Here is a 17,506-nt window from a genome sequence, read left to right on the forward strand (position 1 = left end):
AGGGCAAGGATGAACAGAGGGAGGGGAGAGAGCCAGCCACAGAGGTCTCTGTCTGTCTGAGGTGTCTGTGGCCAGAGAGTATAAACTTGTATTTGGTCAGAGCTATGTTTTCCAAGCAAAGTTGCAGTTTCCTTTCCTTTAAGATCTACATTTTATATTTTTGGTTGTGAGTCATTTCTTTACCTGGGCACTGGTGGCTCACACTTCTAATCCCAGCACTTGGGAGACAGAGGCAGGAGGATCTGTGAGTTTGAGGCCAGCCAGGTCTACACACACACACACACACACACACACACACACACAGAGAGAGAGAGAGAGAGAGAGAGAGAGAGAGAGAGAGAGAGAGAGAGAGAGAGTTAGTTCCAGGACAGCCAGGGCCAGAGAGAATCCCTGTTTGTTTTGTGTTGAGGTGTATTTTTAGTTATGTGTAAACAGGTGTTTGTGGTGGGCGTGACCATTCAAATGAGGTTTCCATGGAGACCAGAAGAAGTCATTGGCTCCCCTGGGGCTGCAGTTCCTGGATGATGTAAGAAGTCCAACATGAGTGCTGGGAACTGAACTTGGGACTCTGAAAGAGCAGGGGCACCCTTAACCACTGAGCCACCTTTCCAGTTTCTGCAATTTCATTTTAGAAGGTGAAATCTTGTTGTTTTAGTGGTTGGATTTACAGCATTAAAAAGTATTATTTGAAGATTTAGTGGTGGCGCACTGAGTTAAAAACACTTCCTGTGCAAAGCAGGAGAGCTTGACTTCAAATCTCCAGAATGCACAAACAGGTGGGTGTGGTAGTGTGAGTGTCTATAATCATAGTGTCCTATACAAAGGTGGGAGGGGAAGACAGGAGAATCGCCAAAAGTTCATAGGCTAGCTAGCCTGACACTCGCAGTGGAAAGACAACAAAGGGACCCAGTTTAAACAGATGGAGAGGCATTGGAGATTTTCCTCTGCCCCACACATCCGTGCTGTGGCTCAGTTGGAAGAAAGTTTGCCCAGAATGTGTAAAGACTTGGGTTTTACTTCCCAGAATAGGGCATGGTAACCTTCATCTCTAATTTCAGCACTTAAGAAGTAGAGGCAGTGGGTTAGAAGTTCAAGGCCAACCTAGGCTACATAGTCAGTCTGAAAGCCCCCCAGCCCTCTCTCTCAAGAAAGTATTGTTTGGACTGAACTAAACATGTGTGGGGTGTGAATTCAGTTCTTGGCTGACAGTTTTGACCTGTGTTTTGGAGCAACCCTGTGTTCCTAGAGGTGGCCTGTACTTGATGCATCTTTGTGTCCTCTGAGGTCCTCACTGCAGCTCTACTTGAACTCCTTCAGGCTGTTCTTGACATTTTGGGTTTGGAAAGACTTTTCTGGGAGGAGTATGGAGATGTGGGGTAGGGATGATGGGGAGCAGAGCCTCTCTCCCCAAATGCCGCTCAGCACCTTTCTACCGCTCAGGCCTCCAAGTGGAGTCTGAGCAGAAGAGAACTCCCCTGCCTGTGTCCTCCAGCCGTTAAGATGTCCCAGAGGGCAATCATCCCCAGAGGACCCTCCTTGCTGCTCTTCCTCCTCTATCTGTGCACGGGAAGTCTGAACTTCTACACTTTGCCTCTGCAGGCTGGTCTGATCCGGATGGAGGAGGAGGAGTTCTTTATCGAACCTCTGGAGAAGGGGCAGACGGATCAGGAGGCTGAACAAGGCCGAGTGCATGTGGTATATCGCCGACCGCCCACTCCTAAGCCCCCTCCTGTGAGCGAACCACAGGCTCTGGACACAGGTAAGGCTTCTGCCGAGGTTAGGTTAGGTGGGGAACACTGGATGTGTCCTGACTATCTGGTCCTGCTTCCCAGGGAAACATCCGGGGAAACTCAGTCCCCATGTTCAGGCCTGACTGGAGGCTGAAGCTGAGCTCCAGCCTTAGAGGCTTAGGAAGGAGTCGGCTGCCTGCCTGGTTGGATGCATGGCATATGGGGGTGCTAGGGTGTTGAGGCAGAGGCCTCCACTAGTGCTTGCAGGTCTAAGGTCCTCACAGAGAGAAGAAAAGGCTGTCTAGTGATGTGCCTTCTGTGAATATTGGGGAACAGGAGAGAGCTGGGTCAACACAGCATCGTGTGACCTCCCGACAGCCCCTGTCTCTGCTCCTGTACTGCCACAGTCTCTGTGATGTGATGGTGCCTGCTTCTATCCCAGAATGCTCCTGGACACTCAATAGAAAAGGCCCCAAGCAGTCTTTCTGTACATCCTTTACTTCAGGACACATCTTGAAAAGACCCTAGAGTAGCTCCCACACCTTCAATGTCTTCCACATGCATTCATGGAGTCTTATCTCTTTCAACGTAGAGTCCCAGTGTGCTTTGGGTCCTGGAATATGGGGGGAGCTTCTTAGTGGCCTGAGTGACTGACTGCCCACCTGGCCCCACAGGTCTTATCCAGCCAACCTGACCCTCTCCAGAGGTCTCTGGGTTGTACAGAGGCCTGAAGTGCTCTTGCAGGTCCCAGGGTCACAGTATGTGGATGACACCTTCTCGCTTTTGCCAGGCAGCTGGGCAGCTGCATGCTTAGCTCTCAGTCTTGGAACTGGACCCCAAGCTGAGGAATGTTGGGTCAGGCACATTTGCAGGCCTTTTGTCAGTAGCCTGGATGCCCCTGACTGACGAGGCCCTCCCCGTGCTATGATTTATTGAAATCGTCCCCCTACTCTGTGGCAGCCCTAGCTCATTTATTTCACTTCCCTCTCACACTCTGGTTTGACAGATCAATTGGGCACAGCCTGGCAGGGCACCATTCTAATTTTAAGGCACCGTGTCAGGTAGCTCGGTAAACGAATTGTTCACTGGGACACCGGTGTTCCTGGGAGATAATCAATATTTCTAGCTGTCCCTTCTTCCCTGGTAATGAATAGCCATCTACCTTAGCTGTCAAGCTCAGCTTCTGGGGGCTACCTGCTCCGCATTCCCCAAGCCTTCGTCTTACTCTCACCCTTTTGATGTCTGTATGAGAGTAACTCTGGGGGCCTGGAGAGAAAATGGTCACAAGAATTACCCCAGACCTGGAGGAAGGCCTGTTCTCTTGCCAGCTAACTGCTTTTGGACAAAGTGGGCTTTTGTTTCCTTATAACAACTGACAGGGGTTAGAAAAGTCTGTCTCTCAGAGAGCTCAAGGCCGGCCACTTTGGCCTTGATATTACTTCCAGTAAGGCTGGCCTCTACTGGAAGAGTCTGGATGGTTCTGGCCTTATTCTCCCTACTCCTGGGCTCAGGCAGGGTGAGTTGGAGCTGGCACTGTGGAGCTGGCTGGGTGCCCTTGGCTGTGTCTCCAATCCCAGATTCTGTATTAGGCTTATCTGCTTGCCCTAGAGCCCTTCCCCCAATGGTCTAGCTGGCTTGGTTTTGTCTTTTGGACTGTGCTTAGCATTTTGGCATCTTCTATTGAGTCATCCCTCTGCCTCTCGATCCCATACACACATCCCTAATGAGAACTTGGAACTGAGAACACAGGAGAGGAATTTCAAACTCAGAATCAGCCCAGAAACTACTGACCCCAGATGGTGCTGGATACGGCCAACTACCCAGGTCAGGATGAAGCTGGGCTGGAAGGTGGGGTGGGTGGGGCTTGGCCGTCAGTCACCAGAGGAGGAGAAGAGCCTCTGTCCAAGGCTGAAGGCAAGGCTGCAAGCCTTGTGTGAGTGTAGGTGGGAGCCTTGGGCCGTAGCCTCAGATCACAGGACTATACTCTGTGGGCTAAGCCTCCCTTCTGTGACTTCCTATCCAGTGTCAGCATGACGAGACCCTGTCTCCCCTGAATGTGTCTGATGGTTCCCAAATGGCCCATGGCTAAGGTCGACTCATTGACTGGAGGGGGTCCAGACCGTTTAGGCCAGAGCTGGGCCAAAGGCCCGGAGTGACCTCAGGCAGTTCAGCTTTCCATCAGCTTGAGCCCTGACAAAGCACAGAGCGGCAGTTGCAGGATTTATAAAATCTGTGTCCCATGGCTGGGTATAGCAAGTCAGCACAGCTTAATGGGCTCAGGACCTAGGAGCTCACTACAAAGGCTTTGCTTGTTTTTGTATAGGAGAGGCTATGTGAAAGCGGCTGGAAGCTTGGGTACTCCCCCCCCCCACCCCTGTTAGGAGGTGGGGCTAGCTTGTGGAGTCTCTCTGCTCTCATCAGGGGACTCATGGAGTTGGTTGGGGCTCACAGGACTGAACTCATTCTTGTCAGTGCAGATTTTTATAAACTGAGCTCACCATACATGCTTCATCTCTTTCACACAGCCTTTCTGCCTCTCCACTGTTGTAATCCATCCAAGGGGATTTGCATGAAGACGCTAACACAATGCCAGCGAATGTCAGGGGCCAACTAATCCTCAGTTCCTACCTCATGTGTTTTGTTGTAGGGACACACAGTAGACTCAGACACGAGGGGACTTAATTAGTCCAGATTATGTTGTGGTTATTATAATAAAATACTTGAGTCAGGGTAACTTTATAAAGAAAAAAAAGGGTTTTACTTACCTGGCACTTTTGGAGGCTGATTGATGCAGGCTGGAGAAGGCCAACTGCCCAGGCTACAGTGAAGCTGGACTAGAGGGTGGAGTAGATAGTGGTCTAGTCATTGGAAGAGATTAAACTGTCCAAAATTAAACCCTAGGCCTCAGCCCTGAGCTATAAGCCCATACTCTCCCAGTGAGAACTCAGGCTGCTGTGAGTCTACCCCAAGGCAACCTCATCATATGGGTTCAAGACATCCTAGTGAGTATTGATAGGGCAATGAAAATCAAGACCCCAGCGAAGGCAAAACTTATCTGTCAACAAAAACTCGAGTTCTGGGTCCATTCTTGGACCTTGTCCCAGCTTCTACCTGTTGTCTTTGAAGTTCTTGACTTTGGAGGCAGCACTGGTGGGGACAACAGCTGAAGCCCTGACTGGGCCAGAAGACCCACTCTGTACTTGGAACTGGGTGATCTTGGCACATAACTCACCCTTAAGCCTAAGACAGCTGTGGAGCCCTAGCTGGGTAGACACACACATTATGTCATACTTTTGGAGACCAGAGGTCACTGTCACTGAGCTGAAATGGAGATGTGGGCCGGGTCACACTGCCTCTGGAGATATGAGGAGGGAAGGTGTTGGTTGACCCTTCAGGCCCTTGACTTGAAGGCACATCACTTCCGAGGTCGCCAGAATTAACTTCTCTGTCTGTGTACATGTCTTCTCTCCCTACATCTCCTCTCCCTCTTGGAAGGTTGATTCCATTTGAGTTTCTCTGGGTGACCCAGGTATACCTCCCCCATGTCAACGTCCTTGATCTAATCGCATCTGCCAAGCACTGTTCTGTCTTGGAAAGTGTCAGCAACAGGTCACAGGAGTCAGGACTCCATCTCTTCAGTAACTCCCTTTCAGCTACATGCAGAAAGTGAAATCTGAGCCGGAGAAGCAGTACATGGACAGCACTCCAGTGGAGCACCCATGCACGGCAGCAACCTGGTCCTGCCTCAGGCAGATGTTACCCAGCACCTGGGAAGGCCAGACAGATGAGGCCACATATACAGAACAGCTGGCCTTGCTGTTGGCACCAAAGGCTGTGTCTCCACTTGGGATTCTGTGAAGATCCCTGTGTCATAGTCTCGATATCCCCACCTCCCTTTCATACACACAGAGCTGTCTGTACAGTGTCCCACTATCAAGGCTAGAGCTACACATTCAGAGGCCTTCAATGAGACAACAGCAAACAGCATCCACCCTTGGCCTGGCTCTCATCCCCTTCCCCCATTCTCTCCCAGTGCTGTGGATTAAACTCAGGTCCTCACACATGTTATGCAAGCATCCTCCCCCTGAGCTACACCCCCAATCTCCTTTCTCTCCTTCTAGTATAAACACAGACAACAAGACATCTCTGTAAAGATGAAAGCAGCAGTATGGATGTAGCAGTGTGTGGCATATGGTACCCGCCTTGCCTCTGGCATAGGGTGGAACCAGAGACCCTATTTGAAGTAGGGGCTCTCCCTTACTTCTCTTGACCTTGCTCTGTCTCATAGGTAGCCTCATGGATCTGGGGCAGTAGAATGTATTAGCACCAAGAGAATTCAGATGATCATTTTTATGAGAACTCTTAGGCATTTTAAAATGTGGCTTCAAATTTCGGGGGGAAAAAAAAAGCACGGTATGGACCAAATAAAACAGGCCCCTCCCGTTGGCCGTGGCTTCTGAGATGCAGAGGCTGAAGCGGTGTCAGTCTTCCCCATTAGGCTACTTCCCTGGGGTACCCCTGGCTATACCTCAGAATGGAAACGAGGCAGGTGGTTCCCGCCCTGGGGACCTGCTTCTTTCTGGGTTGCTGTGCCCTCAAGCCAAGCTGTACACACTGCCCCAGGGCTGAAAGAAGTCAGACAGTCCTGTGCCAGTGACCTTGGCTGCCACCTCCTCTCCAGAAGCAGCGGGTGCCAAGCTTCTGCCCGCTGCTGTCAGGCTTGGGTGTCCTCCCTGACGGGCAGAAGTGACTCCACACCACGGGAGCTGCTTTGCCCTGCTGCTGCCAAGGCAGGCCTGGAGAGAGAGGATGAGGCACAGGCACCAACTGGCTTCTCCACGTGGCCGAGTGACTGGCCCACAGCCAGCCCTCCCCCTAGACAGGGAAGCCAACCTCTCCTGACTAGATGTCATCGGGTTACCTTCCCTTGAGTTCAGGTCGGAGTTTTCCAGGCTGCAGGGAGCCATGCAGGGTGAAGTGGGGGTGGGGGTGGGGCAGAGCTGATGCCCAGGTGCTTGGTGGGGGCAGGTGATGGCTACAGCTCACCTAGGATCTAAACAATGTCCTGTATGTAGGGGACAGCCATAAAAGGTCTCTGGGGACCTGACTGAGCATCCTGCATGTTGGCAAGCCTGCTCAGGCTGCAGTGTGCTTGAGGTTGGAGGTGGGGTGCCATAGGGGTGGGGTAGAACTGAGGTGTTAGGGGAATAGAGTAAAGGCTGTCTCGATAAGCCTCTGGATGGGAAGGGAGGTGTAGGGACTCCCAGGCAGGGAGTTCACCAGGACTCAGTTCCATATACGGGGGACTCAGCACAAGTGAGGTCTGGGTCGTGGGGAGCATGGAAGGAGATTTGAGAGACCAGAGAGGAGGTACAGTGGGGAGGGGGGTGCAGACTTGCTGACAACCAGATGAGGGCGCCATTTGGCCCTGCAGATAGATGTTCAGACCACACTCAGTCTTTTGTGGCAATTGCAATAACACCACAAACTCAGTGGCTTAAACAGCATGGCATAGTCTCCGAGAGCCCTGGGGGGGTTGGGGGTCCAGAATTAGAAGATGGGTCTGTGAGAGCTTTTTCCAGCCTCTCCCAGCATCTGCCTGGTGGCTGCCGGCCTCCCTTGGCTTGTGTCTGCATCATACTGATCTCTGTGACCACATTACTTCCTCCTCTTCTGCTGGAGACAAATCTCCCTCTTTCTCACCATTATGAAGGCATTTGTGATGACTTTTAGGGCCTTCTAACATAATTTTGGACAGCCTCCCCATCCCAAGGTGCTCAGTCTAATCTCCTGTGGTAACAATGGTGGATTCTGGGGAATAAATTGTGGACACCCTGGGGCCAATGATTCAAGCCACATATCTAAGTGTTAAACCCTGGGGTCGCAGAGGAAGGTGAAGAGTGGGCTCTGGCTGGTGCTGGACTTAGGATTGAATCTGAGATCTGGTCTTGGTTCATATATCCATACCGGGACCCTTTGTGTCTGAATGAATTTCTTGAACTTCTTGCCAGAGCCATGGAGTCTGGCTCTTTTGTGTGGTAACCCCTTTTCTTCCATGCCCTGTTGTGTCGGTTGGTCAGCTTACAGCACTGAATCTGGTACTCAGTGCCCTCTCAGTCCCCAACCCCATTCCTGCAGCCTGGGGACCCAAGGAGAGCACTGATTGTGAAACCTGAGGCATCTGGCCTGGGCGCCAGGAGGCGTATTTCAGAGCTGAGCACACCCTTGGCAGAGGCAGCAGTGTGCCTGTCCCAAGGGCTGGGCCCTTGGGAAAACTTTGGGAGATGCCAGGGTGGTGACGTGGCTTCACACTGGGAAGGGTGGGTGGGAACTGGCTCTGGGAGAACCCGAGGCTGTACATTCCCTGGGGCTCTGAGTTGTCTAGGGACAGAACATCAGCAGAGTTGGCAGGGCCCAGTCCCCTAGTCTGGCTGGTCTCCTGGGTTGGGGATCTGTGGTGTGGGAGTGCTGCCCTGTAGGTTTTTCTGAGGCTTATAAAGGCAGTAGCCATGCGTGGGGCAGCTCAGGCCCCACCTCATCTCTCAATAGAGATATGATGGGGGTGGGGTGGGGGAAAAGTCAGTCTTCATAGCAGTCTATGCCTAGCACCCTGCCTGACTGGTGCTGACAGTCCTGTGTGCTTGGTTGCTCTCTTCTGCCTTCAGTTTCGATTTAGCTGTGCCTCAGGACCCACACCCCATTTCTCATTTCTTCAGTGAATCAGTGAGTTCTGATTCAGGGTTAAGGACCACCAGGAGACAGTGACCTGGGGAAGTCTTGGATTGTTGCTTTGGTTCCTGGATAGATGACCAATGTCATTTAGAGGATGACAATCTCAGTGTTGGCTTGGCTGTAGCCCCAACTCAGATGCAAGAGGCAGTTCTTGAAAATGACTGGCGTCTTTTGAAGGAGCTGTCTTGCTTTTACAGCTGCTCCCAGCAAGCATGGGGGCAGTTTAGTGGAGGGCACGACATTGTGTGAGAGCTAATTTGGTGCAGGGGAGAATGTAAATGGGTAGATCCTGTCTGGCTGAGTGACTGGTTCACTATAGGGCCTTGGGTAAGGGGTCCAACTGCTCTGTGACTCAGTTTCTCCGTCTCTAAGTAGGTATAGCATTGAGCTGTTGGGGTGAGTCGAAATCGTCCTTATGTCTTTGTCCAGAGCCCCTGTCTTGCTACAGCGTTAGGATTCTAGGGATGTTGTTGTCTTGGAACCTCAGGTTCCCTCAGCCCTCGCTGTCTCTCTCTTCTCCAGACACAATGAATCGATGCTTTGCCTTACGTGCCCTGGATTTGGGTTGCAAATGTCCCCCAAAGAGCTTTTCTGGCGGTACACAGTGACCATGCTGGTTTCCAGACAGCACACAGCTCAGAAATGAAGTGCCTTTCACCTCACAGGTGTGCCTGGAGTTTAATTAATAAGGCTAGCCGTGTCTGGTGGTTATGTTGGCCTTTGGCTCACCAGGTCTGCTCTCTGCAGGTCTCCAATACAGCAATTGCAATTGCTGGAAGAGATGCGATGTCTCTGGGGACAAGTCTGCATGCAAATAGCATTTGTGCCGGGGATAGAATTTTTTGGGTCTACTCAGACCATATCTTGGAGGGCTAGGGAGATGGCTGGGTTGATAAAATATATGCCCCACAAGTGTGAGGAATGGAGTTCAGAGCCCAGCACCCATATAAAACACAAAGTGGACCTGTCACCGGGCCTGTAAGCAAGTGTCTCAGAGGTGGAGATAAGGAATCCCCAAGGCAAGCTGGTGATAGACTAGGTGAACTGACAGGCTTCCAGCTCAGTGAGACCTTCTCTCTGAAGTAAAGTGGATGGGCTTTGTGTGTTACAGAGGGGTGGGCAGCAAGTCATCTATGGCCTGCTCCTGGACAAGTGCCTTAGGGAGAGACTCAGAGAGTCCAACACCAGCCCTGAAGTCAGCCACCATGATGGCAAAGACAGAAGAATACAGGCAGACACAGCTCAGAAACAGGACTGGAGCTGCAGACCTGAACCTGATCCACCCAGAGCAGCCGGAGACCTCTGACCACAGGCCCCGATTCCTCCCCAGATTCTCCGCAGGACAGCAGGCACTTCAGGCAGCCCCAAGCCTGAAGTGTTTTCTATAAAAATTTCCAATTTTCCTTGACCCATTTCTCTTTGAAATGAATCCCAACCAGCACTATGCACTTGGCTCCAAAGGAGCTCTGAGCTGGTGAAAGGTCATGCTCTTAGGTGGAGATGCTGGTGTCTGCTTCTCTCCTCCCCCTCTTGGGCTTTATTTTGATTTTCTTTATTTTTTACCCTGTCTCTCTCTAGCTCAAGCTGGAGCATCATGGAGCCAGGAAAGGGTGAAGATAGGAAACAGGGTCAGACCCCTCATCTGGCTTCTCTACTTATTCTAGGTCTTGGAGCTCAGAGATCACATGAGCCCCAGGGCTCTAGCCCCTATGGTTCCTTCGGCTTGCAACACTCGTCCTGGCCCTGGGCCTCCTGCTTAGCTGTCACCACCTCTAACCTCGAGTGCCCCTCTCACTAGTCCTCCCTCATGCTGCTGTCTTGCTCTAGTTAACTTTGACTTCCTTGCAAATGCAGTTCACCGAGGGAGGACTTGCCCTGGTTTGCAGACTGCAGCCTGCTGTCTTCTACTCCAGCTCTCACACACAGAGAATGAACATTAAGCAAAGTCAGGCTACACTCTAGCATCAGGACACCTCCACCAGAGTCCCGGGCTCAGCCTGCTCCTGGTCTAGAAGTGCTAGGGTAACACTCTAGTACATGTAACACTATTTCTGGGTGGTAGATCCTTTAAGAGGTGGGGCCTGGTAGGGGAAAATTGATCAGTGACTGTGTTCTTTTGGAAAGTACACTGGGACCTAGCCTCTTGGTCCTCCTTTCTTTTGCTTGTTCATCACGAAGTGAACAATCTGGGTCACAAACTTCTACTGTAATGTCCTGCATCACCACAGGCCAAAAGCCACAGGCCCAAGGACTACGTATGGGCAGAAGTTCCTGAAACCGTGAGCTACAATAAACTTTTCTTTCTGTGACGTCTACTGCCTCAAGTATTTTGTCACAGTGATAGAGAGGTTTCATAGACATCAGAAAATGTGTCCTGGTGGGAGGAGACCAGTCAGAGTGACTTCATGACAGAAGAGCACACACCTGGATGATGGCCTGGTAAGGCGAGGGCTTGCAGGGCAGGCCAAGTTTTCAAAAACTGGGCTAGGATCTGGGGAAGATCTGGTCTGGGAGCTGGGCTTGTGTGGGGGCCATGGAGGGCTCAATAACGCCTAATGAGAATGCTGCTCCCCAAATTAACTGGTTAAGAGAAACAGTAACTCTTCTTAGACAGGAGCCTGGACTCAGAGACAGCCCCTGGGTTTGCTGCCGCATGTGCATTCTCTTCCTTCCTTCTTTCCTTCCTTCCTTCCTTCCTTCCTTCCTTCCTTCCTTCCTTCACTCATTCATTCATTCTCTCAGCACCTCACCATTGTGTTCATCCCCTGTACTGAAGTTAGAACTGCAGACAAATCCAAGCAAGGCCCTCCTCTCCTGAAACAGCCTGGCAGGGGAGATGCTGTGGGCCGAAAATTACAGGGCACAGTTCCCTGTGGTCAAATGTCAGACAGGTCAAAGGAGAGAGGTAGGGAAGCAAGGGCTGTGTTTCTGGTCTTGGGTGTGGACAGCCTCTTGCCCCTGATATGACCTCTTCTGAAAATTGGAGTTGGGGACACTGGAAGCTGGCCTTGGATTCTGTTCTCTGAATAGGAAACCATGACTGAGCCCTTCATAGGGGTGAGCTGAACCAGGCTGACTGTCACCAGCTCTGGCTCTGAGCATCAAACCCGTAGGGATTTGCTGAGTGACTGGCTTGTGAATCTAAGCTCTGAGCACCAGCTCATGCTCAGAAGAGGCCAGCCTACTCCCCAGGCCTAGTTTCTCTAGCCTTCTGCAGCACGAGGCTTGACATCCAGTATTCTACTCTTCCAGAGACAACAGTGCTGATCCTTGCTTTAGCTTGTGAGTCTTTGATTACTGGTGACGATGAACGCGCCTCCCTGTCTGAAGCCTCTGTAGATCCCTTCCGGTTAGGTTCCTTGCCGGTTTCTCTCCTGGACGTGAGAACCAGGATCCATCTTTTATTGCCTGAGATACTGACTCTGTCAGGTTTGATCGGAACCTCTTCCCTGGTTCTGGTCTTGGTAGTGAGTGTTCAACATGAGCCTGCAGCGTTTGGTGAGCGCATCCCCAAGGGATCCCCACACCTCAGGATTCTTGTAATGAGCCTCTGGGATTGGTTGGTGCTACAGACCTGTCTACTTTACAGATAGGAAACTGAGGCTCTGACAGTTGTTCAGGTCATAGGTTATAGAGTCACAACATAGACTGGAGAGCCAAGACATCCAACTGCTGTATGGAGCATGGAGGATTGGGGCCTAGATGTAACTTCATGGCTGCTGAAGCCCTGGGCAGAGCCCTCTTGGCCAGCTCTGAGCCTGGGCAGCTGAGAACTCAGCCGGCTCAGACCCAGCTGAAGGCCGGCCATGCCTGAAGTGCTTCTCAGCACCAGGCCTGCTTCTCGGCTTCAGAGCTGCAGAGACTGAAGCCCAGCGAGGCTGAGTGAGGACATGTCTCTCGGTCATGGAGCACATTAGCTGTGGGGTTGCTTGTAGGGAATTCCCAGCATTGCGCACAGTAGCTGGCGCTCAGTCGGGCCCTAAATACCCATGAAAAGAAAGAGTGAATGGAGCTGCCTAGAAAGCCTGGCTGCGCCATCCTGATTCCTGAAGCACAGTTGTCCCTTGTGGGCATCTGCAGGCTTACTGAAGAGGCTGGCTTTTATCACAGTGATGCCAGGGTGCAGCCCACACTTTTGTGGCTCCTGGGCTCAGGTCCCTAAGTCTGCAGAGGTGGGATGTCACTGGTGCCATACAATATGGATGTTCACATACTTTATTTGGTCCTATTTCCTCGTCCCTGACCAGGCTGGCTTCACAGATGTGCTATCAGTGCCACAAAGCCCCAGACCAGAAGGTTCCCATGCACGCTGCAATACTCTCCTGCCACTGTCTTGAAATGCATAAGTGCTCTTTGCACAAGGTACTTTGCATTTTTCCTTTTGTAAACAATATAGTTGGTTCTACTCATCACTCTATTCTATGTCAGCTTCGTCCTGTGGCCTCCTGACTCTGTGGTCCAGATTATGAGGTTAAAGCTACTACTGGGCACTATACAATGGCCAAAACTAGGGGTCTCAGTAAGTGCTCCCTTCCTTCTGAGCCTGAGAGCCCTGACTTTCTAAGTGTTCACTCTTAGCTTTTGTTTGGGAATGAACATCACAGGCCTGTTGAGGACAAGGGAGACAGCTCAGGTGATGCTCTGTGACAGGCCTGTCAGAGATATGCCTAGGAATGGCAGTGTTGTGGATCTCACCCTCTACCCTGAGATACTGTAGAACTGGGAAGACAGGCCAGGGCAGCGGTTGGAGGGGCTGGGAAGGTTGCCTTGCCGTCCTAGCTAAACTTACCTCTACCCCATTGTCTTTGAACATAGATGGTCCTAGGAAACCTATATTCCTTGTTCATTCATTCATTCATTCATTCCACTCATCAGACAAGTCCTTATGGAGCTCTTGTAACAGGGCCCAGAACTGTTAGGCTCTAGTAGCTGGGGGTACCCTTCGGTGCTTGCCCCCTCAGAATCATCCAGTTCACAGTGAAGAGCCCAAGCTATTACTATCTATAGCAGCAGTTCTCAATCTGTGGGTCGTGACCCCTTTGGGGGTTGAATAACCCTTTCACAGGGGTCACTTATCAGCTATTCTTTACATCAGATAGTTATATTTTTGATTCATAACAATAGCAAAATTACAATTATGAAATAGCCATGAGAATAATTTTATTTTGGGGGAGGTCAGCACAACGCGAAGGGTTAAAATGTATTAAAGAATTGCAGCGTTAGGAAAGTTGAGAACCCTTAGTCTAGAGGATAAAATATGACAGGTAGAGGGCCATGCTGATTGTAGGTGGCTGATCACTAAGAGGGGGAAAGAGCTGGGAGCATCAGATGAGAGGGTTTTGCCAAATGGTGGTGGTGCACACTGCTAATCCCAGCACTCTGGAAGCTGAGGTAGGTGGATCTCTGAGTTTGAGGCCAGCCTGGTCTACAGAGTGAGTTCCAGGACAGCCAGGGCTACACAGAGAAACCCTGTCTTGGAAAAAGGAGGTTTTGAGTAGGGCTGAACTTTACCTGCTTGGGAATCCAGGGTGAGGGGCAAAGTGAGGGATAGAGGGCCCGGGGGCAGATCTTGGTGGCCCTGTGGGCTCAGTCTTGGGCTAGGGCTTCTGTGCCTTGGCTATGACTGGTGCAATCTGGGTTCCATGGAGGAGGGAGAGGAAAGAAGCAGTGGGCAGGAGGAGGCGGCTCCAGGGAGCAGGCTGTGTCCTGGACCACGGTAGCTATAGAAGGTGTGTTAGCAACATGGAGCAAGGTAAGCAGACCAGGGCTGGTCCTGGCAAGTCACTCCTGTGTTGTTCAGAGATGACACTGCCCACCAGGAAGCCTCCCATTCCTCTTCAGAATCACCCAAGGTTAGGAGAGAGAATTAGCTCAGCTTTCTCCCCAATCTTAGGCTCTGCAGACCAGCCAAGGTGGTGCTTGCAGGAATCCCTTCTTCTCTGGGATGCAACCCTGAGTGGGCCTTCGAGTAGCTGGATATTTTCTCAAGGCTTCTGTGGGAGTTTCTCTGGACACATGTTTGAGTCTATCTGCAGATCCCCAGCTGGCAGAAATGCTGCCCAGGGTGTGGAGCCTTTCTTTGGCTCGACTAGAGGGACTCTGTAGCCTGTGCCATCAGGACCTGCATCCAATCTTTTGATATGTAAGCTTTTTGACAGTTCATGTGGCAAGGCTAGTGCCAGGGATGGAGTGGCCATGCTGGGTAGGACAAGTGAACTTGGCACGTGGTGGAGATAGGAGGTCAAAGAGCTGACCATGCGCTTCCAGTTGGATTTAAGGAACGAAATTCAGAGAGATGAGTTGACTGAAGTTCGGTATATGTTGACGGGCTCATGGGGACTCAGATTGGGAGCAAGAGGAATAATGGCTGCTGAATATGTTCACTCAGCCAGAGGCAGTGGCCATGTCCTCTTGTGGCCATGAGCAGTTATAGGCTGGGACATGTGGATCTGGAATGCAACACCTGAGTTCAGAAGGAGTTGAGCTTGGGAAAAGTTAGCTCTCCCAATGACAGGAGATGTGTTCCTCATGTCTTCCTTCCCTAGAGCCAGGGATCAGGCATCCACAGAGAGCAGAGGAGGTATATGTAGACATTGTAAGGACTGGATGGCCAGTGGATGGAGTGGGCTGGACATAGGTGTACAGGTTGATATCATGGGTGCATCAGAAAAGCCTCTGAAGTTTTAAGAGAGGCTGGAAATTGCAGTTTTACATAAAACTTCACTTTCAAATATTGGTGCTCATTTAAAATACATAAATGAAAGCAATGGCAAGCCAAACTGCATGAGGGTGTTCGTAATGTGGTGCTGGGGCCCACTGAGCTCAGGCAGCGGCCAGGGACCCATCCTCTTGAATGTGGCTGGTGCTGTCTCCAAGTTAAAATGTTCCTCTGGAATTTTTATTTCATTTTGGGATCATCACAAGAAATCTTTCCAGTGGTTCCGTTTCTGTGAAAAGAAATCTGCGGTTGTCTTGTTTTTCTTGGAGGCTGTGGAGGAAGCCCATCTGTGGAGCATTAGCGAGAAGCAGCAGGGGCAGGGCATGGGGACACTCCATCCAGGCCGGACAGAACCTTGGATGGAGACAGGAGGACTGGAGTGAGGGTGGCCATTTGGTTTGAATGGACCCCCAGCCCTCTGGAAATGAAAGGCTGCCTTGCCCAGGGCGGCATGAGGCCATTCTGTCACTCCGGCCAGGCAATGCAGGGCTGGGCAGACAGAGCTTGGGTTGTTGCATTTGGCACTTGAGCCCAGGGGACTGAGTTTCATCTTCCCTGGTTGCCTACTCATTCTAGACCCTCATGCCAGGACATTGTTCAGACCCTGCAGTGTGGCAAGTACATAGTGAACTGCAGTCATAAGAGAGTCTTGCCATATGTCCACCCCAAGGCCTGATGGGAAGGTCACAGAACTGTGTGCCTTTGTTCTTAGTGGTAATCTGGAAGCTATGTCCGGCTTTAGCCTTGATCACCAAAGCTGAGCTCAGATTTGTCCCATTCTTTGGACTGGGAAAAGACATGGGCTCTTCACACATTCTGGAAGCAACAGGCTCTGAAGAAATCACTTTGAGTCCCTTAGAGAACTCATGTCTTAAATGTTCCGTGGAGGGCAGGGTCTGACCCTAGTGTTCCTAGCACATGTGGGTGCCCCACGAGGTATAGCGGGCAATGGGGGCTCAGCTTGGCTCTGGCGTTTTGAGTCCTGACTCTGGCTTGGCCTCAATTTACTCTTTTGGAAAATTGGGGGAGGGAAGTGGTGGATTGAAGTCAGGCTCCACCCACAATTCACAGGCTACATTGCTGTGTCTTCCTTCCTCTCCCCTCCCCGACTAATTTCATTTGACTCATAAAATGTCTTCATTACTTTGAAGTGTGTACTTTAAAACCAGGAGATTACATTAAAATCCCAGTGCTCATTGTCTCCAGAAATATCAGAAAGCATGGCAATAGGACATGTGCCTGTGGGCTGCATCAAGATGGCAGCTCCTTGCCTCTAAAAGATGGACCACTCTATCCCTGCTGTGTGTCTCCCTGCTGTCAGTCTCCCTGGTTGGAAATGGAGACTAGGACTCCCAGGCAAAGGTTACTTCTGTTTTGGTATTCAGACACATTCTTTGTCTCTGTCTCCATCTCTGCCTTTATTTTTCACATTGTGTGTGTGTGTGTGTGTGTGTGTGTGTGTGTGTGTGTGTGTGTGTGTGTGTGTGTGTGTGTGTGTGTGTGTGAGCATGTGCTCGATGCACATACACAAATGTGTGCATATGCTGGTGCACAGAGCAACAGCAATGATGTCTTCATCTATGTGGGAAATGCAGATATGAAGTGTGCTGCCTAGACAGATTTCCAGGACACTGAGGTCTGACCTGTCTGGATAAATTCTGCCCCCCCTCGAATCTCAACCAGGGACTGGAGCTCATAAAACATCCTTACAAAAAAAGTCCCAGAACTCAGCTCCATTACCCAATAGTTCAAGAGACAGGAAGGCCCTGACTGTGCTGTGAGTTATGCTGGCCACTGAGCCCACCGCATGGATAAAATCTACTGGTGTTCCTGCCTGAATGAACTCTGGGGCCAATATAATCAGAGAGCAGAAAGAGACTTTTAGGGTCTTCCTGGGAGAAGATGGACACTTCAGAGAGAAAAGCTTGAGCCACAGAAGAACATGGGGCAAGTGAAGGGGAATGAAGGGCTATTTTGCCAGAGTTGGTGTGTATGGTGAAGGCAAGACCCCTCCCCCCAAGTCCCACGGACAGACCATCTAGTAGGAGACCAGCCAGTTCCTGGACTTATAAGTGCCCATGTAAAGAGGCTCCATGAAGCTCACCAGTCCATGAGGTTGTCTGTAGGGGACTGTGTCAGACACAGGGCAGCCTGACACCACTCCTGCTTCTGCAGAGCCACCTTCTGTGCATGAGGATGTCCCGTGAGAGGAGTAGGAACCGGCCACCGGCCAGCAGTGCTTGGATCCTGTGTGACTCAACAGTGGCCAAGGCTTAGCTCCAAAAGAGCAGGTTCTCAACCCATTGTCTTTTGAAAAGAGAAAGGA

The 17,506-nt window shown here is 51.0% G+C and overlaps 1 protein-coding gene across 1 annotated transcript in view; it reads left to right on the forward strand.

The window, feature by feature from the left end:
• Positions 1-17,506, forward strand: part of Adamts2 (ADAM metallopeptidase with thrombospondin type 1 motif 2) — a 201,201-nt gene that overhangs the window by 66,273 nt on the left and 117,422 nt on the right. Inside the window, exon 3 of the mRNA XM_021176447.2 lies at positions 1,600-1,759. Coding sequence (XP_021032106.1) covers positions 1,600-1,759 — 160 coding nt within the window. The remainder of the gene's footprint in view (positions 1-1,599; positions 1,760-17,506) is intronic.

The sequence above is a fragment of the Mus caroli genome, chromosome 11, assembly GCF_900094665.2.
Source record: "Mus caroli chromosome 11, CAROLI_EIJ_v1.1, whole genome shotgun sequence".
NCBI lineage: Eukaryota > Metazoa > Chordata > Mammalia > Rodentia > Muridae > Mus > Mus caroli.